General features: G+C 37.6%; 1 protein-coding gene across 1 annotated transcript in view; it reads left to right on the top strand.

Moving 5' to 3' along the window:
* The window catches only part of MSH4 (mutS homolog 4), a 95,755-nt gene extending 74,468 nt beyond the window's left edge, over window positions 1-21,287 (top strand). The window contains exons 18-20 of the mRNA XM_027536854.1: window positions 8,221-8,395; window positions 15,449-15,537; window positions 18,556-21,287. Coding sequence (XP_027392655.1) covers window positions 8,221-8,395; window positions 15,449-15,537; window positions 18,556-18,747 — 456 coding nt within the window. The 3' untranslated portion in view covers window positions 18,748-21,287. The remainder of the gene's footprint in view (window positions 1-8,220; window positions 8,396-15,448; window positions 15,538-18,555) is intronic.
* Window positions 21,288-26,079: the final 4,792 nt, after the last annotated feature.

The raw sequence follows: 26,079 nt of genomic DNA, 5'->3' as shown, positions 1-26,079 counted from the left end.
CACCACAGTTCAAAAGCATCAATTCTTCGGTGCTCAGTTTTCTTCACAGTCTAACTCTCACATCCATACATGACCACAGGAAAAACCATAGCCTTGACTAAACAGGCCTTTGTTGGCAAAGTAATTATCTCTGCTTTTGAATGTGCTGTCTAGGTTGGTCGTAACTTTCCTTCCAAGGAGTAAACGTCTTTTAATTTCATGGCTGCAGTCACCATCTGCAGTGATTTTGGAGCCCAAAAAAAGTCTGACACGGTTTTCACTGTTTCCCCATGGGACTAGATACCATGATCTTGGTTTTCTGAATGTTGAGCTTTAAGCCAACTTTTTCACTCTCCACTTTCACGTTCATCAACAGGCTTTTTAATTCCTCTTCATTTTCCGCCATATGGATGGTGTCATCTGCATATCTGAGGTTATTGATATTTCTTCCGGCAATCTTGATTCCAGCTTGTGCTTCTTCCAGCCCAGCATTTCTCATGATGTACTCTGCATAGAAGTTAAATAAGCAGGGAGACAATATACAGCCTTGACATACTCCTTTTCCTATTTGGAACCAGTCTGTTGTTCCATGTCCAGTTCGAACTGTTGCTTCCTGACCTGCATATAGGTTTCTCAAGAGGCAGGTCAGGTGGTCTGGTATTCCCATCTCTTTCAGAATTTTCTACAGTTTATTGTGATCCACACAGTCAAAGGCATTGGCATAGTCAATAAAGCAGAAATAGATGTTTTTCTGGAACTCTCTTGCATTTCGATGATCCAGCGGATATTGGCAATTTGATCTCTGGTTCCTCTGCCTTTTCTAAAACCAGCTTGAACATCTGGAAGTTCACAGTTCATGTATTGCTTGTGAGATGAGTGCAATTGTGCGGTAGTTTGAGCATTCTTTGGCATTGCCTTTCTTTGGGATTGGAATGAAAACTGACCTTTTCCAGTCCTGTGGCCACTGCTGACTTTTCCAAATTTACTGGCATATTGAGTGCAGCACTTTCACAGCATCATCTTTCAGGATTTGGAATAGCTCCACTGGAATTCCATCACCTCCACTAGCTTTGTTCATAGTGATGCTTTCTAAGGCCCACTTGACTTCACGTTCCAGGATGTCTGGCTCTTGATGAGTGAGCACACCATCGTGATTATTTGTGTCGTGAAGGTCTTTTTTGTACAGTTTTTCTGTGTATTCTTGCCACCTCTTCTTAATATCTTCTGCCTTTGTTACATCCATACCATTTCTATGCTTTATCGAGTGCCTTACAATTTTCAAAAGTTTCACACAGATGATTTCATACAATCCTATAATATCTGCTTTTGTATTCCCTCTGCCTGTATTTTGCCTCTGCCTCCTTCCCTCTTCCCACTAGTAAATACTAGTTTGTTTTCTGTATCTCTAAGTCTGTTCTTTTTATTTACTAGTCTGTTGTATTTTTTAGATTTCATATATAAGTTATATCATACAGTAATGTCTTTCTCTCTGATTTTATTTCACTTGGCATAATGCCTTCTAAGTCCATCTGTATTGTTGCAAATGGCAAAATTTCATTCTTTTTTCAGACATAGAAAACAAATTTAAACTTACCAAAAGGGAAAGTGGGGAAGGGTAAACTAGGAATTTGGGATGAACAGATTAACACTACAGATACAGGATAGATAAAAATAAGGACCTATTGTATAGCGTAGGGAACTGTATTTAATGTCTTGTAATAACCTATAATGGAAAAGAATATGAAAAAAGAGTGTATATGTTCTCTTGCTATACATCTGAAATATTATAAGTCATCTGTACTTCAATTTAAAATCTTTGATTTTTTTATGACTGTGAAGTATTCATTTATATATTTGTACACATAGCACACACGCACACACACATATATAAATATCTCTCATATTCTTTATCCATTCATCTATTGATGGATACGCGTTGTTTCCATACCTTGGCAATGGTAAATAATTGTGTTGAGTCTTTTTTTAATGTATCCATTATAGATTTATCACAAGTGAATTTTATAGGCACCTGTGGATAGCTCTTTAAACCATGTAGGTAAAAAAAAACATACCATAGCATTTGTATTTTTGTTACTTTATTTCTGATGGAAGCAGAAACAGTTACTATAATAGTCATGATATAGAAAGGAAAGAAATCAAGAATTAACAATAATATCAGAAATAGTCACTTGGCTTTAATCAAATTAAATAGCAAAACATGAAGACATTTCAGTTGACTCATGTGTAATAACATTGACTGCAATATCACAATATGAAGTAAATGAGGCATTGGAGAAGGCAGTGGCACCCCACTCCAGTACTCTTGCCTGGAAAATCCCATGGACGGAAGAGCCTGGTAGGCTGCAGTCCATGGGGTCGCTAAGAGTCGGACACAACTGAGCGACTTCCCTTTCACTTTCATGCATTGCAGAAGGAAATGGCAATCCACTCCAGTATTCTTGCCTGGAGAATCCTAGGGACAGGGAACCCTGGTGGGCTGCCGTCTATGGGGTCACACAGAGTCAGACATGACTGAAGTGACTTAGCAACAGCAGCAGGCATCTGAAGTCACTTTATGGAAAATCTTTACTTAAGATTTCATTCCTTTAGAAAAAATGTTTTTTTCATAAATCAGCTGTGTAAAACAGACTATGAATTTTGCTCTGTTATTAAGGTAATTTGTAAAACAGTGTTTTAGATAATCAAAATATATATTGGTATGAAAAAGCTTAAAAATATTTTTATATAATTAAAGTAGCTTAGAATATTCCTAAGATGAGTTTCTGTACCTTAAGTAAGAGCCCACAGTGATTTAGTATATATAGAATGAGAAAAATCTTTTTTGCCTTTGTTTTCTTTTTTTAAACATTTATTATTATTTTTATTTTTAAAACTTTGGGCACCCAGTGTAGTATGTGGAATCAGTTCCCTGACCAGGGATGGAACCCATGGCCCCTGCAGTGGACTAGTGGTATGGGCCTAACCACTGGATCACCAGGGAATCCTCCCCTTTCAAACTTTTTTTTTTCTTTTAAAAGATTTTTCTTTGGGGACTTATGTGGTGGGTTAGTGGTTAAGAATCCACCTGCCAATGCAGGGGACAAAGGTTTAACACCTGGCCTGGGAAGATCCTACAAGCCATGGAGCAGCTAAACCTGGGCACCACAACTACTGAGCCTGTTGTGCTCCAGGGTCCATACTCTGTAAAAAGAGAAGCCACCGCAATGAGAAGCCCATGCACTGCAACTAAAGAGTAGCTCCTGCTTACCACAATTAGAGAAAGCCCTCGTATAGCAAAAATAAATAAATTTTTAAAAGTCTCTTTTCATTCTTCTTTGAAAAACAATCTTGTTTCATACTTGAACAAAGTTATGTGATAAGTTAAAACTAATATTCATAGATAACATTAGCCTTTGTAATTCTGAATCTATTTCAGTTAATAAGAATTTCAGATATAAATAAGATATATATATTACTTACTGAGAGTAAAAGCTAATTAGTAATAATGATGCTTAATTTTATATGTCAGCTTGACAGGACTATGGAGTACCCAGACATTTGGTCAAACATTTTTTTTTTCTGGGTGTATCTGTGAGGGTGTTGCTGGATGACATTAGTATTTGAATTAATAGTAGAATGAGTAAATCAGATTGCCCTTTCTAATGTGAGTGGGTCCTATCCAGTCACTTTTGAGTGGGGCCTAGTTGAAGGCCTGAATACAAGAAAAAAATTGACCCTCTAGAGTATGGGGAAAACTCCTGCCTGACTGCTTCTGATCTGGGACATCAGTTCTTTCCTGCCTTTGGTCTTGAACTGAAACATCAGCTCTTTATGGGTTTTGAGTTTACTAACATTTAGACTAGAACTACACATTTGGCTCTCCTGGTTTTCAGGCCTTTAGACATGGAGCAGAATGACATCATTAGCTTTCCTGAATCTCCAGTTTGATGATTGCAGATGTGGGGACTTGTCAGTCTCCATAATCATGTGAGCCCATTCCTTATAGTGAATCTTTTTTCTTTCTCTCTACAGACAGATACACACACACACACACACATCCTGTTAATTCTGTTTCTCTGGAGAACCCTTATACAGATTGTTATCAAGAGTGGTTCTAGGGGAACAAATATTTAAGAATGAATGTTTTGAGTCTGTTCTAGACTTTCAGGAATTGACTTTCTAATCTTATTAGATTGTAATACTAATGACTCCATTTCCAGTAGTGGAGAAGGTACTGATAGTTCATAGTGTAATCTACCGGTACAAATGTGCAAAATATCATCATGGATACTCTTAATCAATCACTTACAAGAAACAAGGAGAATGACTTTGTGAAATGAGGACTATTATGGTAGGAGAGAACAAATGAAAGCCACCAGTACTGCTCCTGGATCATAGAAAAAGCAAGGGAATTAAAAAAAAAAAAAATCTGCTTCTGCTTCATTGACTATGCTACGTCTTTGACTCTGGATCATAACAAACAGTGAAAAATTCTTAAGATATAGGAATACCAGATCACCTTACCTGTCTCCTGAGAAACCTGTATACAGTATAAAAAGCAACAGTTAGAACCAGGCATGGAACAACAGACTAGTCCAAAATTGGGAAAGTAGTATGTCAAGGTTGTATATTATCACCCTGATTATTTAACTTATATGCAGAGCACATCATGTAAAAGGCCAGGCTGGAGGAAGCACAAGCTGCAATCAAGATTGCTGGGAGAAATATCAGTGACCTCAGATATGCAGATGATACCACTCTAATGGCAAAAAGCAAAGAGGAACTCAGGAGTCTTTGATGAGGGTAAAAGAGCAGAGTGAAAAAGCTGGCTTAAGACTCACCATTTAAAAAACTAAGATTATGGCATCTGGTTCCATCACTTCTTGGCAAATAGATGGGGAAAAACTGGAACCGGTGACAGACTTTATTTTCTTGGGCTCCAAAATCACTGAAGACAGTGACTGCAGCCATGCAATTAAGACACTTGCTCCTCGGAAGAAAAGCTATGACAAACCTAGACAGTCTTAAAAAGCAGAGACATCACTCTGCTGACAAAAGTCCGTATAGTCAAAGCTATGGTTTTTCCAGTAGTCATGTATGAATATGAGAGTTGGACCATAAAGAAGGCTGAGTGCTGAAGAATTGATGTATTCGAATTGTGGTTCTGGAGAAGATTCTTGAGAGTCCCTTGGACAGCTTGGAGATCAAGCTCAGTTCAGTTCAGTTCAGTTCAGTCGCTCAGTTGTGTCCAACTCTTTGTGACCCCATGAATCGCAGCATACCAGGCCTCCCTGTCCATCACCAACTCCCAGAGTTCACTTAGACTCACATCCATCGAGTCAGTGATGCCATCCAGCCATCTCATCCTCTGTCATCCCCTTCTCCTTCTGCCCTCAATCCCTCCCAGCATCAGAGTCTTTTCCAATGAGTCAACTCTTCCCACGAGGTGGCCAAAATACTGGAGTTTCAGCTTCAGCATCATTCCCTCCAAAGAAATCCCAGGGCTGATCTCCTTCAGAATGGCATGGTTGGATCTCCTTGCAGTCCAAGGGACTCTCAAGAGCCTTCTCCAACAACAGTTCAAAAGCATCAATTCTTCGGTGTACAGCTTTCTTCACAGTCCAACTTTCACATCCATACATGACCACTGGAAAAAACCATAGCCTTGACTAGATGGACCTTTTTTGGCAAAGTAATGTCTCTGCTTTTGAATATGCTATCTAGTTTGGTCATAACTTTCCTTCCAAGGAGTAAGCGTCTTTTAATTTCATGGCTGCAGTCACCATCTGCAGTGATTTTGGAGCCCCCAAAAATAAAGTCTGACACAGTTTCCATTGTTTCCCCATCTATTTCCCATGAAGTAATGGGACCAGATGCCATGATCTTTGTTTTCTGAATGTTGAGCTTTAAGCCAACTTTTTCACTCTCCTCTTTCACTTTCATCAAGAGGCTTTTTAGTTCCTCTTCACTTTCTGCCATAAGGGTGGTATCATCTGCATATCTGAGGTGATTGATATTTCTCCTGGCAATCTTGATTCCAGCTTGTGCTTCTTCCAGCCCAGCGTTTCTCATGATGTACTCTGCCTAGAAGTTAAATAAGCAGGGAGACAATATACAGCCTTGACGTACTCCTTTTCCTATTTGGAACCAGTCTGTTGTTCCATGTCCAGTTCGAACTGTTGTTTTCCTGACCTGCATATAGGTTTCTCAAGAGGCAGGTCAGGTGGTCTGGTATTGCCATCTCTTTCAGAATTTCCCACAGTTTATTGTGATCCAGCTAATCAATCCTAAAAATCAATTCTGAATATTCATTCGAAGGACTTATGCTGAACCTGAAGCTCCAATAATTTGGCCACATGATGTGAAGAGCTAACTCAATTTAGGAAGAGACTCTGATGCTGGGAAAGATTGAGGGCAAGAGGAGAGGTGGATGGCAGAGGATGAGATGATTGTATGGCATCACCAACTCAATAGACATGAGTGTAAGCAAACTCCAGGGGATAGTGAAGGACAGGGAAGCCTGGCTTGTTGCAGTCCATGGGGTCACAAAGAGTCAGACACGACTCAGTGACTGAACATCAAGACTATTGTTCTTATTTAGGAAAATAGTAATCCAAGGCAGGACCCTATTCCTAGAGAGATTGGAGAGATTATTGCCACCATCAAGGACTTGAAAGTTGCAGGGGTGGTAATTTCCAGCACATTCCCATTTAATGCACTGATTTGGCCTGTGCAGAGGACAGATGGACCTTGGAGAATGACATCGAATAATTGTAACCTTAACCAGGTGGTGATTGTAAATCATGAGAAACGCTGGGCTGGAAGAAGCACAAGCTGGAATCAAGATTGCCGGGAGAAATATCAGTAACCTCAGATATGCAGATGACACCACCGTTATGGCATGATTTACTCTGCATTTAAGTTAAATAAGCAGGGTGACAATATGCAACCTTGATATACTCCTTTTCCTATTTGGAACCAGTCTGTTGTTCCATGTCCAGTTCGAACTGCTGCTTCCTGACCTGCATATAGGTTTCTCAAGAGGCAGGTCAGGTGGTCTGGTATTCCCATCTCTTTCAGAATTTTCCACAGTTTATTGTGATCCACACAGTCAAAGACTTTGGCATAGTCAATACAGCAGAAATGGATGTTTTTCTGGAACTCTCTTGCCTTTTTGATGATCCAGTGGATGTTGGCAATTTGATCTGTTTCCTCTGCCTTTCCTAAAATAAATTTCTAAGAAATAATTTTCCTGTTGCTTTATAAACTTTGTTTGTTTTATACCCCCTTTTGATTTGCTTAATAGTTGAGATTTATTACATATTTTTCTGTCATATACAAAACCTTGCTAACTGCTTTCCATAACTGATAGTCATTTGCCAGTCAAATATTTTCTTTTTAATGTTTTACTGTTTAAATTTTCCACTAATCTTATATTTTATTTCTCACTGGTGTCTTAAAACATAATTAGTCATATCTGCCTCAGTAACTCTGAACACAGGGTGGGAAGCCACTGTGCTGGTCTTAAGTCACTTGAACCATCTCCATCAAAATCACCTAAAGTGCTTAGAGAAAATGCAATTTCCTGGGGCCCTAAATTACAGTTGCTGATTGAGAATGTGAGGGGGATAAACATCAATAATTTGCATCTTTAACAAGCTCCCCAGGGGATTACTAAACTTGAAGAATCATTGTACTAAGCAGTATTCTCAACCTTTTTTTCCCCCTGTATAAGTACCTAACCCTAAAATAATGCAAATATAAAAGCAAAAACCTATGCAGTTTCAAATACCTAAGATAATCCACTGATTTCACTTTCCCTAAACTGCTTATATATGGGAGGAATCTACTTTTAAGGTAAAGTTTTTTTAAAGTGAGGGAAATGTTATGATTTTGTTTGTGGGTAACTTCTCTAATAAATGATTACCTCAGTTAATAGCTATATTTCTGGTAAACATCCTTTAAATATCTTCAGATTCTTTCTTTTAGGATTTTTGCATTTGTCCTCTTTTCCATAATGTAACATACATGTGTTTCTATAAACATAATAAATATTTCCCTCATTGAATATAAAATTTCAAAATATTTTAAGATGAGTTGACCATGTTGGCCTCAAAGTTCACCAGTTTCATTACATTTCTGTGAAGCTACTTAATAAGTTAAAATAAATTTTATGTTTAAATAGTTAAAATAAAATTTTCTAGTGCATTTAAAAATGCTGATATTCATTATATATTTTAGGCATTTACACTGTTTGCTACACATTTCCTGGAACTGTGCCAGATAGATGTTCTGTATCCTAATGTAGAAAACATGCATTTTGAAGTTCAACATGTAAAGAACACTTCAAGAAATAAAGAAGCAATCTTGTATACCTACAAACTTTCTAAGGGACTCACAGAAGAAAAAAATTATGGTATGCTTATAAAAATTTTATATTTGTATACTATATATATATATCTGTGTATATAAATGTGTGTATATGCTGAAATACTATTTATTCTCATAAGATAAACTTTCTTTCCTGTTTATTTGACTATCAGTCTAAGCAATTTTATCTTTCATTCTTTTGAATGCTTATATGCTCTAAGACTGTATTTTCTATGTCAAATTCACATTTTTATGTATTAAGCTTGTTTCAAAAACATATTAACAGTAACTATGTAGAATTATAATACATGGGAGCCCCAGAAGTATAGTTTCTATACTTAGGAAAATGTAATTTAGTTGTACTTGAATGTTATATACTGAATTGGAAATTATATATTTCTTAGACACTCTTTTAGTAACAAGGTCCTTCCTCTTCAAATTTGGAGAACTTGATAATTAAATCTTAAGTCTTAAAATGGAATGTGTTACCAAATTATGTGTGTTCATAAAATTGGTTAGATATTTTCTATCTAAATCATTATGATACATGTAAAGTTGACAGATTCAGGGAATTTTCAATTGACTTTTATATTTGTTGTTCAGTCACTCAGTCATGTTGACTCTTCATGAACTATGGACTGCAGCACACCAGGCTTCCCTGTCCTTCACCATCTCCTGGAGCTTGCTCAAACTCATGTCCACTGAGTCGGTGATGCCATCCAACCATCTCGTGCACTATCATCCCCTTCTCCTCCTGCCTTCAGTCTTTCCTAGCATCAGGGTCTTTTCTAGTGAGTTGGCTCTTCTCTTCTCATCAGGTGGCCAAAGTATTGGGGCTTCAGCTTCAGCATTAGTCCTTCCAATGAATATTTGGGATTGATTTCCTTTAGGATTGACCGGTTTGATATCCTTGCAGTCCAGGGAACTATCAGTCTTTTCCAACACCACAGTTCAAAAATATTAATTCTTCGGTGCTCAGCCTTTATGGTCCAACTCTCACATTCATACATGACTACTGAAAAACCATAGCTTTGACTATACAGACCTTTGTTGGCAAAATAATGTTTCTGCTTTTTAACATGCTGTCTAGGTTTGTCATAGCTTTTCTTCCAAGGAGCAAATGTATTTTAATTTCATGGCTTCTGTCCCCATCTGCAGTGATTTTGGAGCCCAAGAAAATAAAGTCTCTCAATGTTCCCATTGTTTCCCCATCTATTTGCCAAGAAGTGATGTGACCAGATGCCATGATTTTCGTTTTCTGAATGTTGAATTTTAAGCCAGCTTTTTCACTCTCGTCTTTCTCTGTCATCAAGACGGTCTTTAGTTCCTCTCAACTTTCTTCCACTAGGGTGTGTCATCTGCATATCTGAGGTTATTGCTGTTTCTTCTGGCAATCTTGATTCCAGCTTGTGCTTTATCCAGCCCAGCATTTCACGTGATTTACTCTGCATAAAAGTTAAATAAGCAGGGAGACAATATACAGCTTCTATGTACTCCTTTCCCAATTTGGAACCAGTCCGTTGTTCCATGTCTGGTTCTAGCTGCTGCTTCTTGACCTGCATACAGATTTCTCAGGAGGCATGTAAGGTGGTCTGGTATTCCCATATCTTTCAGAATTTTCCACAGTTTGTTGTGATCCACACAAAGATTTTAGCCTGGTCAATGAAGCAGAAGTCGATGTTTTTGTGGAATTCTCTTGCATTTTCTATCATCTAGTGGATGTTGGCAATGTGATCTCTGGTTCCTCTGCCTTTTCTAAATCCAACTTGAACATCTGGAAGTTCTTGGTTCACGTACTATTGAAACCTAGCTTGGAGAATTTTGAGCATTACTTTGCTAGCATGTGAGATGAGTGCAATTGTGTTGTAGTTTGAACATTCTTTGGCACTGCCCTTCTTTGGGATTGGAAGGAAAACTGACCTTTTCCAGTCTTATGGCCACTGCTGAGTTTTCCAAATTTGCTGGCGTATTGAGTACAGCACTCTCACAGCATCATCTTTCAGGATTTGAAATAGCTCAGCTGTAATTCCATCACCTCCACTAGCGTTGTTTGTAGTGATGCTTCCTAAGGCCCACTTGGCTTCGCACTCCAACATGCTTCCTCTAGGTGAGTGATGACACCATTGTGGTTATCTGGGTCATTAAGATCTTTTTTGTGTAGTTTTTTATGTATTTTTGCCACCTCTTCTTAATATCGTCTGCTTCTGTTAGGTCCATACCATTTCTGTCCTTTATTGTGCCTATCTTTGCACAAAATGCACCCTTGGTATCTCTCATTTTCTTAAAGAGATCTCTAGTCTTTCCCATTCTGTTGTTTTCCTCTATTTCTTTGCATTGATCACTGAGGAAGGCTTTCTAATCTCTCCTTGCTATTCTTTGGAACTCTGCATTCAGATGGGTATATCTTTCCTTTCCTCCTTTGCCTTTCAATTCTCTTCTTTTCTCAGCTATTTGTAAGACATCCTCAGACAACCATTTTGCCTTTTAGCATTTCTTTTTCTTGGGAATGGTTTTGATCACCACCTCCTATATAATGTTCTTCAGGCAATCTGTCTACCAGATCTAATCCTTTGAATCTGTTTGTCACTTCCACTGTATAATTGTAAGGGATTTCATTTAGGTCATACTCAAATGGTTAGTGATTTTTCCCTACTATCTTCAATTTAACTCTGAATTTTGGAATAAAGAATTCATGATCTGAGCCACAGTCAGCTCCTGGTCTTGTTTTTGCTAACTGTATGGAGCTTCTCCATCTTCAGCGACAAAGAATATAATCAGTCTGATTTTGGTATTAACCATCTGGTGATTTTCATGTGTAGAGTTGTCTCTTGTTTTGTTGGAAGAGGGTGTTTGCTATGACCAGTGCTTTCTTTTAGCAAAACTCTGTTAACCTTTGCCCTGCTTCATTTTGTACTCCAAGGCCAAACTTGTCTGTTACCCAGGTATCTCTTGACTTCCTACTTTTGCATTCTAGTCCCCTATAATGAAAAGGACATCTTTTTTGGGTGTTAGTTCTAGAAGGTCTTGTAGGTCTTCATAGAACTACTCAACTTCAGCTTCCTTGGCATTAGTGGTTGGGGCAAAGACTTGGATTACTGTGGTATTGAATCATTTGCCTTGGAAATGAACAGAGATCATTCTGTCATTTTTAAGATTGCACCCTAGTACTGCATTTTGGACTCTTGTTGACTATGAGGGCTACTCTATTTCTTCTAAGGGATTCTTCACCACAGTACTAGATGTAATGTTCATCTGAATTAAATTCACCCTTTCCACTCCATTTTAGTTCACTGATTGCTAAAATGTCGATGTTCACTCTTGCCAGCTCCTGTTTGACCACTTCCAATTTACCTGGAAACACAGACCTAACATTCCAGATTCCTAAGCAATATTGTTCTTTACAGCATTAGACTTAGTTTCACCACTAGACACACCCACAACTGGGTGTTGTTTCTGTTTTGACTCAGCCTCTTTATTCCTTCTGGAGCTATTTCTCACTCTTCTCCAGTACCATATTGGGCCCTACTGACCTGGGGAGTTCATCTCTCAGTGTCATATATTTGCCTTTTCATACTGTTCATGGGATGTGAAGGCAAGAATGCTTAAATGGTTTGCTGTTCCCTTCTCCAGTGGACCACATTTTATCAGAACTCCCCAGCATGACCTGTCTGTCTTGAGTGGCTCTACATAGCATGGCTCATAGTTTCATTGAGTTAGACAAGTCTGTGATCCATGTGACCAGTTTGGTTAGTTTCCTGTGACTGTGGTTTTCATTCTATCTGCCCTCTGATGGATGAGGATAAGAGGTTTATGGAAACTTCCTGATGGGAGGGACCCCCTGTGTGGAAAACTGGGTCTTGCTCTGATGGGTAGGACCATCCTCAGTACATCTTTAATCCAATTTTCTGCTGATGTGGTGTGGTTGTGGTCCCTCCCTGTAGTTTGGCCTCAGGCCAAACTATTGCAGGAGTAATGGTGGTAATGGTGACCTCCTTCAAAGGACTTACCCCAGTGCAATGCAGCTCCCAGGACTGTTGTGGTCAGTGCTCCTGACCCTTGGCAGGCCACTGTCAACCCACACCTCCATCAGAGACTTCTGGACACTCACAGGCAAGTCTGGTTCAGCCTCTTGTGGGGTCACTGCTCCTGTCTCCTGGGTCCTGGTGTACACAAGGTTTTGTTGTGCCCTTGAAGAGTCTGTTTCCCCAGTCCTTTGGAAGTTTTGTTATCAAATCCCTTCAAAGTCAAATTCCCTCAGGGTTCTCAGGCCCTTTGCCAGGTTCCCAGGTTGGGAAATCTGTTGTGAGCCCTAGAACTGTGCAACAGTACAAGAACTTCTTTGGTATAATCTAAATCTAAGATAGTGGCAGAGTATATCATGAGAAATGCTGGGCTGGATGAAGCACAAGCTGGAATCAAGATTGCTGGGAGAAATATCAGTAACCTCAAATATGCAGATGACACCACCCTTATGGTAGAAAGTGAAGAACTAAAGAGCGTCTTGATAAAAGTGAAAGAGGAGAGTGAAAAAGTTGGCTTAAAGCTCAACCTTCAGAAAGCTAAGATCATGGCATTCGGTCCCATCACTTCATGGCATATAGATGGGGAAACAGTAGAAACAGTGGCTGACTTTATTTTTTTGGGCTCCAAAATCACTGCAGATGGTTATTTCAGCCATGAAATTGAAAGACACTTACTCCTTAGAAGGAATGTTATGGCCAACATAGACAGCATATTAAAAAGCAGAGACATTGAATGGATAAGAAAGCTGTGGTACATATACACAATGGAGTATTACTCAGCCATTGAAAAGAATACATTTGAATCAGTTCTAATGAGGTGGATGAAACTGGAGCCTATTATACAGAGTGAAGTAAGCCAGAAAGAAAACACCAATACAGTATACTAACGCATATATATGGAATTTAGAAAGATGGTAACAATAACCCTGTATGTAAGACAGCAAAAGAGACACAGATGTATACAACAGTCTTTTGAACTCTGTGGGAGAGGGAGAGGGTGGGATGATTTGGGAGAATGGCATTGAAACATGTATAATATCATATATGAAACGAATTGCCAGTCCAGGTTCAATGCATGATACAGGATGCTTGGGGCTGGTGCACTGGGATGACCCAGAGGGATGGTATGGGGAGGGAGGTGGGAGGGGGGTTCAGGATGGGGAACACGTGTATACCTGTGGCAGATTCATGTTGATGTATGGCAAAACCCATACAATATTGTAAAGTAATTAGCCTCCAATTAAAATAAATAAATTAAAAAAAAAGAAAAGCAGAGACATTACTTTGTCAACAAAGGTCCATCTAGTCAAGGCTATGGTTTTTCCAGTAGTCATGTATGGATGTGAGAGTTGGACTGTGAAGAAAGCTGAGCACCGAAGAATTGATGCTTTTGAACTGTGGTGTTGGAGAAGACTCTTGAGAGTCCCTTGGACTGCAAGGAGATCCAACCAGTCCATCCTAAAGGAAATCAGTCCTGGGTGTTCACTGGAAGGACTGATGCTAAAGCTGAAGCACCAATACTTTGGCCACCTGATGCAAAGAGCTGACTTATTTGAAAAGACCCTGATGCTGGGAAAGATTGAGGGCAGGAGGAGAAGGGGATGACAGAGGATGAGATGGTCGGATGGCATCACCGACTCAGTGGACAAGCGTTTGGGTAGGTTCCGGGAGTTCATGATGGACAGGGAGGCCTGGTGTGCTGCAGTTCATGGTGTTGCAAAGAGTCGGACATGACTGAGCGACTGAACTGTACTGAACTGAAGATAGTGGAGTGGAAAGAACTGCGCTCATCTTTTCCTCCGAGTACACCGAAAGTGCGACTAGTTGCTGAACAACCATCTGTAGGAGAATGTTGGATCCACCAAAAAAACATATCCTGTGTCCAAGGGCAAAGTAGAAGCTCCAACAAGACGATAGGAGGGATGCAATCATGTTTTAAAATCAAATCTCAGACTCGCCAGAGAGACTCAGAGGGAGCGAACAAACCTTGTATGCACCAGAACCCAGGGAAAGGAGCAGCAACCTCACAAGAAACTGAGCCAGACCTGCTTTTTGAATGTTTGAGTGTCTGCTGTGGAAGAATAGGACAGCAGTGACCTGCCACAGGGACAAGGGGTCTGGCTACAGCAGACCTGGGAGGCATGGCATATGGCATAAGTCCGCTTGGAGAAAGTTGCCATTAGCCCCACTATAGAGCCACTATGCAGACGACCCACAAAGTGGACTTTTACAGATAAATTTCCCAAAATTATTTTAGCTATGACTGTTCTTTGTGAGAGTAAAAAAAAAGCATCTTTCCTTTGCTATTTGAAATGGGAAAATCAAATGTATAACTTAATTTGTATTAGATGTTTAATCTTTATAAGCCTCAGCTTTATCTATTAAATGGTGATATGTGTGGATTTGTGAGGATTAGATGAATTATCAAATATGAACTGTCTAGCACAGTGCCTAGCAGTTAGTAACTTTTAAATAAATGTTGATGTTGCTTCTATTGCCTCTAAAGGAATAAATAAACTATTAGCATAAAGTAGAAAATCTGTGAGACACTGATACAATAAAAATCTAAGAGCATGAGAATATTACTGGTATTTGAATTTCCATGGAGTAGTCACCTACTGTTATGACTTCTGAGAAATTCCTCTCTCATTAATCTACTAAATATGTGAATACTCAGCTGTAAGCTTATCTGTGACTACACTTTCTTCTGTTCTGCAAAACCCATTATGTCCATTGACTTATAAACCAACTGAATTTGTAGTTGGAATTTCAGTGTTATTACTATTATCTGATTTTCTAATTACCTTTTTCCTTTCCCTTTCATATTTTCTGTCTCAGAGGTATCTTGAGAGGTAATTGATATTCTAATTTGTCTTACATGTCTTAGCAAGTAATTAAATCTAATAATTGGTAAGTTGTCACCCAGAACTTGGAAAAACATAATTTTAAGAAGTAAGTGGTTCTTAAATGCCTAAGAAAGGAAGTTTAAATCTGTGAAGAAAAGATTAATACTGATTAAAACAAACATAGCAAAACTACAAGTAATAATACTGAAGTCCCATTGTTTATAATTTTAGGATTAAAAGCTGCAGAGGTGTCATCACTTCCACCATCAATTGTCTTGGATGCCAAAGACATCACAACTCAAATTACCAGACAGATTTTGGTAAGGAAATTTTAGCAATAAGAATTATTTTTCAAATTAAGAAAATACTTGTAGTATACATGCTTATTATGGTCTTGGGTCTAAATATATAATAAGTAAAAATTAAAACATTTAAAACAAAACCTATTTCCTAAATAAAGGAAATCCTTTTTACTTCTCAAAACTTTTTTGGTTTGATGTATTATAACTGTCCCTAGAAAATCTACTAATAAGATAGGAAACAAAAGTTAAACAGTTCAGTTCATCTAGTACTTATTGCTACACTGACTTTATGATAAGAAAAGAAATCTCTTTAAATAAGCATTAAAAATAAAAATCAAAGTACTTCTCTGGTGGTCCAGTGGTTAAGGCTCCACGCTCCCAATGTAGGGGCCTGGGCTTGATCCCTAGTCAGGGAACTAGATCCCAACATGCCACACTGAAGATTCCACATGCTGCAATTAAGATTTGGCACAGCCAAAAGAAAAAAAAAAAAGAAACACTATGCACAACATTTCATATCTTTTAAAATAGTTTTCAAAGCTCTTGTATCCATTATCATATATAAGCCTCATAACTTTTCATGAAGTAGTTAGGTTTAATTAAAGATAAATAATAAAGTTATCATTTTTACTTACATTTTTACAGCTGAGGTTCACAGAGATTAAGTGATTTGCTAGGAAGAAGTAGATCCAACACTGAATTTATATCTGGTAACTGAAAATTTGGAAATCTTTTTTTTGTTGTTGTTGTTGCATCAGGTTGCTTTATATTGTTTTAAGAATCCATCCTGTTCAGTAAACTAAAGTAGGTGCAGTATAAATTTTCTTCAGTATTAACCTTTCTTTTATCTTTTACCCTTTCTTAACCTGCCTTCAGTTTTTTTGGTTTGTTTGTCTTTTTGGTTTGTCAGTCTTTTGACCTCAACTGCTCTTACGACTTTACTTGCCTAGTTATTCCATTGGAATTTTTCACCAGTGATTTTGGTAGTGGTCCAGTTCTGAAGAGCCTCTTATTACCTAGTTCTTCACAATTCTTCTTGCCAAATTCCAATTATGGGCAACTTCTCCAGTAGTCTTCCAGTTTTTAGATTTCCTGATGCTGCTCAACATATATTCAAGACAGGCTAATTTTATCCACTGAAAATTAATATAACCTCTCTTTAGCTGAATATTTTACTGAGTAATTCCCATTCTTCTACTTCTTTGGTGATTACTTCTTTCCCTTCTTCACTGGTGCTTTCTATTATTCCATCTACCAAATAGAAGTATTCCTAAGATTTTACCATTTCTTTGTTTAGAATTCTGTACTCTTGGTGATTCTCATCCTTTCCTCAGCCTCCATTTTCATTTCTTTTTGACTCAATCTGTATATTTTTCTCCATATTTCTTCTTAAAACCTTAACTTACATTTTCTCTTCAATAGGTCCAAAATTAAATTTCTCATCTTTTGAAAAACCTTTTCTTCTCTTCACTTTCACATCTCCCATGGATGCTTAAGAGTCTATGAATTCTTCTTCTTAATTATATCTCAGTAGGTTCCCTTCCTTTTCTACATTTCTGCCACATTGAGTTACTTGTCGTTTCATCATTTTGACCTGATTGTGTACCACATTTTCTAACATGTTTGCTTTCTCTGTTTCCTCCATCTGGAATATCTTTCCTTTGAGGCTCTTCTGTCCATCAAGATTCATATTAAATGGGGCTTCCCTGGTGGCCCAGACAGTAAAAAACTGCCTGTAATGTAGGAGACCTGGGTTCGGTCTCTGGGTTGGAAAGATCACCTAGAGAAAGGAATGGCTACCCATACTCCATCCTTTTGAAGCCTTTCTTGACCCAAGCTGGAAGTGAACTTTCTTTCCTCTGAACAATTTTGTATCTCCCTTATGGAACTTTTCATGATTAATCAATTGCTTGTAAACATGTATGTTTCACTGTAAGACTGAGCTTTTTGAGTTCCATTGTCATGTCAGGATGACATTTTGTATCCCCTGTAGTCGTAAATAGAATTTATGGGATCTGGAATATAGATAATAATAGCTATAATTGTTGTTTAAATGATAAATGGATAGTTGATCAGTCAGTATAGCAGATAGATGGATGGATCAATGTTCTATCTCATGGAGTTGTATGCAGTTTTTCTACAGTGACAGTAAGAGAGAGAAGGAGTTCCTGGCTACCTAAAATTCATGGCTATTTAGAAGGAGTTGAAAGGATTGTATTTCCCTTAGAGGATGGAAACTAAGTCTTTACATAAAAAGTTAAGATTGAAAAAATGCTGATTCCTCTATCTAGCTCAGGCAAAAAAGGGAATGAAGAATTTTCTAGTTGTACTCCCAACCCTGAAGGGAGGTATTCAAGGACTGAATATCCAAAGGTCCTCCAAAGTATTAGAAGAGTCCCATTTTAAGCATTATTTCTTGGGTATCCTTAAGTATAATTTGTTAAGAATTAAGGCATAATTTTAACTAGCTATTTGTGTTGCTTATTTTAAAAAATGTAATTTATCCCTGAAGCAGTATTTTCTTTTAGACTCTAGCAATTTCTATATATGAACCCTATTGAGGGACAGTTTACTGATGACCCATTCTGTCCACCAGTTTATCTGCTGGGGAACTAAAGTAGGAGATAGCAGAGTAGTACTCTGAGTGACATTTAAAATTATGAACACTGCATAGTAATTAGCAGAATGTTATTTTCCCATAACTTTTCAATGATAAAGTGCTTGTAGGACATAATTCTAGTGGATTTTCTATTACATTTTGGTGTTGTATTGAGAAACTTGAACCATTTAGCAGATTTTTTTCATTGAAGAATGGTTTTCAAGGATTAGGATCTGTCATAAAGTCGTAAATACTCATGAGAAATTTTATTCTCCAAAACAATATTTATTTTTTCTGGTATATTATTTGCTAGTTGGATGGGACTGACTTATCCAAAAATATTGGTTAGCCATTGAATTATTTCTATGAAAGGAGATAGAATATTGCCAAAATAAGAATCATATTTTAATTTTTATCTATATTTTTTTCAATAACAGCAAAACCAAAGGAGTGCTCCTGAGATGGAAAGACAGAGAGCTGTGTACCATCTAGCTACTAGACTTGTTCAAACTGCTAGAAACTCTCAATTGGATCCAGACAGTTTACGAACATATTTAAGTAATCTCAAAAAGAAGTATGAAGTAGATTTTCCCAGGGCTGAACAAGATTCAGAAAAGACTGAAGAATAGTAATAATTCACATCTTATACTAATGAAATAATGTCTTAATATGAGAAACCTAGAATTCATTTTTCCTGTGAGCAAAAGAAAATATTTGCTAAATTTTATATTTTAATTGAAAATTACATTGTATTAACATCAGCATTATCGTCCATATATTCTGTATAAGAAAATGTTTGTTATATAACTTAAGAAAGAAATGAGAACTATTTAAAGAACTGATTTTTATGTTAGAAAAAATCTAATGTGACACTTTTCTCATTTATGAAACTTCATGTTATAAGTTATGGTTTCACATGTTATCGTATATAGTTTAGCTAAAAGAAATCTTTCTTTGTGGGCCTGGAAACTTAGGTGAGGTTTTCTTTTATACTCTTATTTGGAACCAATATTTCTTTTACATTCTTACTATGATTCAATAATTTCTTAATTAATGCCATCAAATTCCAACACTGGATACATCTGAAGTTTGTTAGAATAGCATTGAGAGTTTTAAAGTATTCATTTTGGCATTCAGTATAGTTCTAAAGGTTGAAATTCAGCAAATGGTATTTCATAATGCAGAGAGTGTTTCTGGAAGGAGTAGTTACCTAATAGCCAGGTGTTCTGTTTTCTACTCACCAACCCCTTCCCTTTTCCAAATTTTCATTTTTGACCATCTTTTTTAGGTGAGTAACCAAGGCAGCAGAAAGATAATATTGATATGTTTGCCTTAATTGTTGATTCACAAGGAAACATTATGTAGAACTGTTTTTGCACAGGCATGTGGCTCACAGCACCTCTTAGAGTTTACCCAGAGTTTATTCTATAAATGGACAGAAGAAAATGGAAAACTGTCAGTTATTCAATAACTGCAAAGAGCTTCTCAAACACCTTATTTCTGCAGTTCCATCTCAGTAAAAGACTTAGTCACATAATCTCAACCCAAAGGCCTAACAATGGGGAAATTATTAAATAATTTTAAAGTATTTTTGTTAATATATGCATATTTTATTTTACAAAATGTAATAATTTTGACTTTATTCAACTCTCGGTATTCTAAGTACATATTAGTAGCCAAGTATACTGAAAAGTTATAATCTGAAAGACACACATTCTTTTTTTTTTTTTTAATTACTGTAAATTAGTGTTAGTACTTACATTACTCCTGCTGCTGCTAAGTCACTTCAGTCGTGTCTGACTCTGTGCAACCCCATAGACTTACATTAGATATATGTTAAATGTCCTATTAGACTACTTATATTTCCTATTATCATGTTTTATAAATAGAGCTCCACAGTATTTGAATTTTATAACCACATTTTAATTCACAGCCTTTGAGATGAATTGTATTTTGTGTGGTCATTCCTAAAAGCAGGTAGATAATTTAGACTTGTGGCAAGTTTCTAGGAGGCACTGAGGAACTAAAGGGCATCATACACTGTTTAGGAGGGCAGGGAAGAAAAGGAGGAAGCAATAAAAGTCAGAAGGGGAGCAGGGCTGTGGAAGAAAAGCAGGCAGCAGAGACAAGTGCAAAATACTAAATATGCTAGATATCATTTCCTCAGATGTATTAGCTCCCCTTTACATTTAATGCCAAATTAAATTCCACCAGACTTTTAAGAAATTGTTCATCGTTTAGAGCTTTTGATGCGAAAACTGTAGCCAGCTGATTAATCCCTTTTATTTTAGATTTGAAGTACTGAAATAAAAATGGATTTATATCTTCTTAAAATTAAATTTCTTTTTCTTCAATCATTTTGTGTGTAGCAGAAGCACATGAAAAAGCAAGTCAGATGAAGATAGAATTATTAAGTCATGGTGCTATAGGACAGAGGTGAAAGGTAGGGAGACGATCCATTCTTTAATTTTCAGGTCTATTTGCTCTCTTTAATACCTCTTCACCTTTGTCTTTCTCTAAAATTATAGATTGTTATCTCATAATCCAGTCTTTTAAGATAAATATTCATAATGTTGTAGCAAACTCCTTGATAATCTACCTCAAAGCCATTTTTTTAGTCTGCTCCACCTTTCTCCTCACATAAATTAATCTTTCTCAGGTCTAGGGCTAAGGTACATGGGAGTAGAGGAAAAAGGCAGCTAACCCTCATGCCTGGGAAGTAATACATGTATTTGTTAATTTTTAAATTTACATCCAGTAAAATTAAATTTTCATTTAAGTCTATAATTTGATGAATTTTGGCACGTTTATGGATTTGTGGAACCACTACCACTACCACAATCGAGATGCAGAACAGTTCAGTCACTACCAGATGATCCCTCAGTACTGGCCCTTTGTGGCCAAATTCTTCCCTGACCTGTCTTCACTGGGAATGGTTAAGGATTTCTTCCCTATAATTTTGTTTTTACCAATTAGGTAGCATGTGACTTTTAGAGACTGGCTTCTTTTACTGAGCATCATGTACTTTAGAATTTATCCATTGCTAGCTGGTATTCCATTGTTTGTATTGAATATGTACCATGGTTTATTCACTCACTCACTGAAGGACATTTAGGCATTTTGTTTTTGACGATTTCAAATAAAGCTGTTATGAACATTTGGATACAGATTTTTGTGTGAGTGTTAAGTTTTAATTTATTAAAATTTACTTAATTTAGTGGACTGGCTCTGTCATATTGTAAGTATATATTTAACTTCAAGAGAAGCTGCTAAACTCTTTCCAAGAGGGTTTATACCATTTTGCGTTCTTGTCAACCATGTATGAGAGGTTCAGTTGTCCTACATGTTCTTTAGCACTTGTCAGCTTTTTAAAAAATATTAGCCATTCTAATAGATGTGCAATGAGTAATGTATTTAAGATATTTTAAAGTTATTCTGATCATTCTTTCACAAGCAGTGATTTTTAAAACTCTTTTTTCCAAAATTATTTTTTAGCTGCTTTTTAGTGGCTCTTGGTAACATGTTAAATGTTTCCCTTCAAGCGAAAGTTTCAGAGTAAGTCTTACTGTAAAAAGAAAAAAACTACTGAAAAATCTAGTTCAATAATATTTACTATGGAACAGACAACATGCTGTGTGCTAGGTGCACAAAAGATGTCTGACCTTGAGGTAGACTTCAGGTGTAGTTAAGAGAAAAAAGCAAACTTAGACGGGTTGGAATACCATGTGATAAGTACAATAGTAGAGGAAAATAAGAAGGGTAACAGCACCAAAAAGTGTTGGCAATTCTTGGTGGTTCAAGGGAGTTTAAGGCTAGTAAAATACGTCAAGTGCTCAGGAACAGAGAGCATTTTAGTTAAGGATCACCATGTGTAAAAGCAAAAAGATGTGACACCAGAAGCAGTTTGGTTTATCTGGGGGATAGAGTGCATATGAGAGTGGCAAAAGGTTGAAGAAGGTGCTTTATATAGTTTCTCCTTTAGACGACAAAAGTAGAGTAGAAGAGGATGAGTAGAAGAGGATGGTGGTAGTAGAGGAATAACATGATTAGATTTTCCTTTTGAAAGATCATCTGGGTGATAGCATAAATGGTTTGGAGATGTGTGGTTGAAACCAAGCAGATGAGAGAGTTTAAGAAACTTTTAAGTAGTGCAGAAGAGAATTGATGATTAAGAGTGGAAACAGTGAGAATGGAGTGAGAACGGTGTGTTGTGTGTGTGACAGTGAGAATGGAGAACAGGTGTGTGTGTGTGTGTGTAAAGGAGACAGAACAGTGAGAATGGAGCGAGAACAGGTTGTGTGTGTGTGTGTGTGCACGTAAAGGAGGAGAATGGAGATGATGGAGTAGAGAAAACATTGATTTGAAAGATATTGAGATTTTGTGCTGATTAACCAGATTAATGATTCATGACTTATCTGATTTTTTAGTGAGGGAAAGGTGTTATTGGTTGAAGTGTGTCTTTTTGAAAAAGAAGCATTAAATCCTAACCCCCTACACCTCAGAATATGACCTTATTTGGAAATAGGATCATCTTAAATGTAGTTAGTTAAGATGAGATCATACTGGAGAAGGGTGGGCCCCTATATGATTGGCCCTTATAAGATTACTATGTGAAGACAGAGACTCGGAGAACACCATGTGAAGACAGAGGATTGGAGTGATGTATCTACAAGCCAAGGAATACCAAAGATTGCTGGGAAACCAACAGAAATTAGGAATAGACAAGGAAGGATTCCCCTACAGGCTTCAGAGGGAGTGTGGTTCTACTAACACCTCAGTTTGGACTTCTGGCTCCAGAACTATGAGATAATAAATTGCTGTTGTTTTAAGCTATCTAGTTTGTGTACTTTGTTATGGCAGCCCTAGCAAATTAATACAGAAAGGAAGAGTTAAATATGATTCTAGGTGGTGATTCCATCAACCATGTTGAGAAATATAGAAATAATAATTCCAGTAGAAAGAAATTTCAGGGAATTCTCTTGTGGTCCAGTGGTTGGTACTCAACCCTCTGAGTGGCAGGCTCTCAGATTAGATCCCTGGTTAAGGAACTAAAATTCTGCAAGCTGCATGACCTGGCCAAAAGAAAAAAAAAGATTAAAGGTGATTCTTTTTTACTTCATATTATAATGTATTTTCAACCAAAAAAATTAACTGTCTTATATGCTACTGGTAAAATTTTCAAATGTGAATGTATTGTGTGTTGTTTGAACTTCCTGTGTATTTATTTATGAGCTTAAAATATGTACAAATTATGGCCATAATTTTCCTTCCAAGGAGTAAGTGTCTTTTAATTTCATGGCTGCAATCACCATTTGCAGTGATTTTGGAGCCCAAAAACAAAGTCAGCCACTGTTTCCACTGCTTCCCCATTTATTTGCCATGAAGTGATGGGACCAGATGCCATGATCTTAGTTTTCTGAATGTTGAGCTTTAAGCCAACTTTTTCACTCTCCTCTTTCACTTTTATCAACATGCTCTTTAGTTCTTCTTCACTTTCTGCAATAAGGGTGGTGTCATCTGCATATCTGAAGTTATTGATATTTCCCCGGCAGTCTTGATTCCAGCTTGTGCTTCATCCAGCCCAGCGTTTCTCATGATGTACTCTGCATATAAGTTAAATAAGCAGGGTGACAATATACAGCCTTGATGTACTCCTTTTCCTATTTCAGTTCAGTTCAGTTGCCTAGTCATGTCCAACTCTTTGCGACCCCATGAATCGCAGCATGCCAGGCCTCCCTGTCCATCACCAGCCATGAAGAGATACCCCACATCCAAGGTAAGAGAAACCCAAGTAGGATGGTAGGTGTTGTGAGAGGGCATCAGAGGGCAGACACACTGAAACCATAATCACAGAAAACTAGTCAATCTGATCACATGGAGACCACAGCCTTGTCTAACTCAATGAAACTAAGCCATGCTGTGTGGGGCCACCCAAGATGGATGGGTCATGGTGGAGAGATCTGACAGAATGTGGCCCACTGGAGAAGGGAATGGCAAACCACTTCAGTTTTCTTGCCTTGAGAACCCCATGAACAGTAGGAAAAGGCAAAATGATAGGATACTGAAAGAGGAACCCCCCAGGTCAGTAGGTGCCCAATATGCTACTGGAGATCAGTGGAGAAATAACTCCAGAAAGAATGAAGGGATGGAGCCAAGGCAAAAACAATACCCAGCTGTGGATGTGACTTGTGATAGAAGCATGGTCCAATGCTGTAAAGAGCAATATTGCATAGGAACCTGGAATGTTAGGTCCATGAATCAAGGCAAATTGGAAGTGGCCAAACAGGAGATGGCAAGAGTGACCGTCGACATTCTAGGAATCAGCGAACTAAGATGGACTGGAATGGGTGGGTGAATTTAACTCAGATGACCATTATATCTACTACTGTGGGCAGGAATCTCTTAGAAGAAATGGAGTAGCCATCATAGTTAACAAAAGAGTCCGAAATGCAGTACTTAGATGCAATCTCAAAAACGACAGAATGATCTCTGTTCCAAGGCAAACCATTCAATATCACAGTAATCCAAGCCTGTGCCCCAACCAATAACGCTGAAGAAACTGAAGTTGAACAGTTCTATGAAGACCTACAAGACCTTTTAGAACTAACACCCAAAAAAGATGTCCTTTTCATTATAGGGGACTGCAATGCAAAAGTAGGAAGTCAAGAAACACCTGGGGTAACAGGCAAATTTGGCCTTGGAATACGCAGTGAAGCAGGGCAAAGGCTAATAGAGTTTTCCTATTTGGAACCAGTCTGTTGTTCCATGTCCAGTTCTAATTGTTGCTTCCTGACCTGCATACAGGTTTCTCAAGAGGCAGGTCAGGTGGTCTGGTATTCCCATCTCTTTCAGAATTTTCCACAGTTTATTGTGATCCACACAGTCAAAGGCTTTGGCATAGTCAATAAAGCAAAAATAGATGTTTTTCTGGAACTCTTGCTTTTTCGATGATCCAGCAGATGTTGGCGATTTGATCTCTGGTTCTTCTGCCTTTTCTAAAACCAGCTTGAACATCTGGCAGTCCACGGGTTTAAGTATAATAAATAAGTATTTCTATAATTCAACCCTGTGATGCGCTTAAAGGAATAAAAGTAAAAGGAGAGGAAAAGCGAGTTATCTCATTATATTGTTACTTTGGTATTTCTATTCTGTTCTTAAGAAACTTAAACAATTGTTTTATCTTACTATAAAACCAAAATAATACCCTTTTCTTATGAATTGTCAAAGTTTTGATAGTTCCCAGATTGCAGATAGACAGTGAGAATGGATATTGTCTGCCAGTAGCTACTGAAATGATCTAAATGCAGTGATTAGGTAGGGAACAGATTCTCATTGCCAAGGACTGTGAAGCATCTAAGATTTTCAACTTACATGCAAACTAGCAGTTTAGTTTCCCATAGTGTCATGTTTGCTGTCAGAAGACAAAAGACTGGATCAGACAAAGGACTTTATTACTAGTGGTGAAGCATGAAGCATGAGCTTCTTGTTTGTGTTAGTTCCACATACTCCCATTGTCAGATGTGTAATTGTCCAGGTAGATATGCACACAGTAGATTGGTCTTATAGCTGAAGAACCCCAAGCTTTCAAAACTCCAGTCCTTTAAAATGAGTTGTAAGCACACCTGCTTGACCATTTATTTCCCCAGAGGAAAACATTGCCTTTATTACATTAGACACTGAGCAAACCTGCCCTCTGCTCAGAGGGAGTCACTATCTCTATTTTCTAAGGCTGCTCACTATACAAGCATCCTTAAAAAGATAATCAAGAATAAGGCAATCAGTTCCTCCACTCATTACATGAGAGACCCATGGAGAATTTTCTCCCAGTTCTCATCTTCCAACAGTTGACTTCTCTCTAGTTATATAAAGAAGGGTCTAATACTCTAAATATTAAGAAAGCACAGAGCTAAAAAACTGTCGTAGTTGTTGTTATTTTTTTAAGATAACAAGTTCCTTTCTTA

The sequence above is a fragment of the Bos indicus x Bos taurus genome, chromosome 3 (assembly GCF_003369695.1).
Source record: "Bos indicus x Bos taurus breed Angus x Brahman F1 hybrid chromosome 3, Bos_hybrid_MaternalHap_v2.0, whole genome shotgun sequence".
Taxonomy (NCBI): Eukaryota; Metazoa; Chordata; class Mammalia; order Artiodactyla; family Bovidae; genus Bos; species Bos indicus x Bos taurus.
Note: the sequence above shows the minus strand (reverse complement) of the source record. Positions and strands in the feature narration are given on the sequence as shown.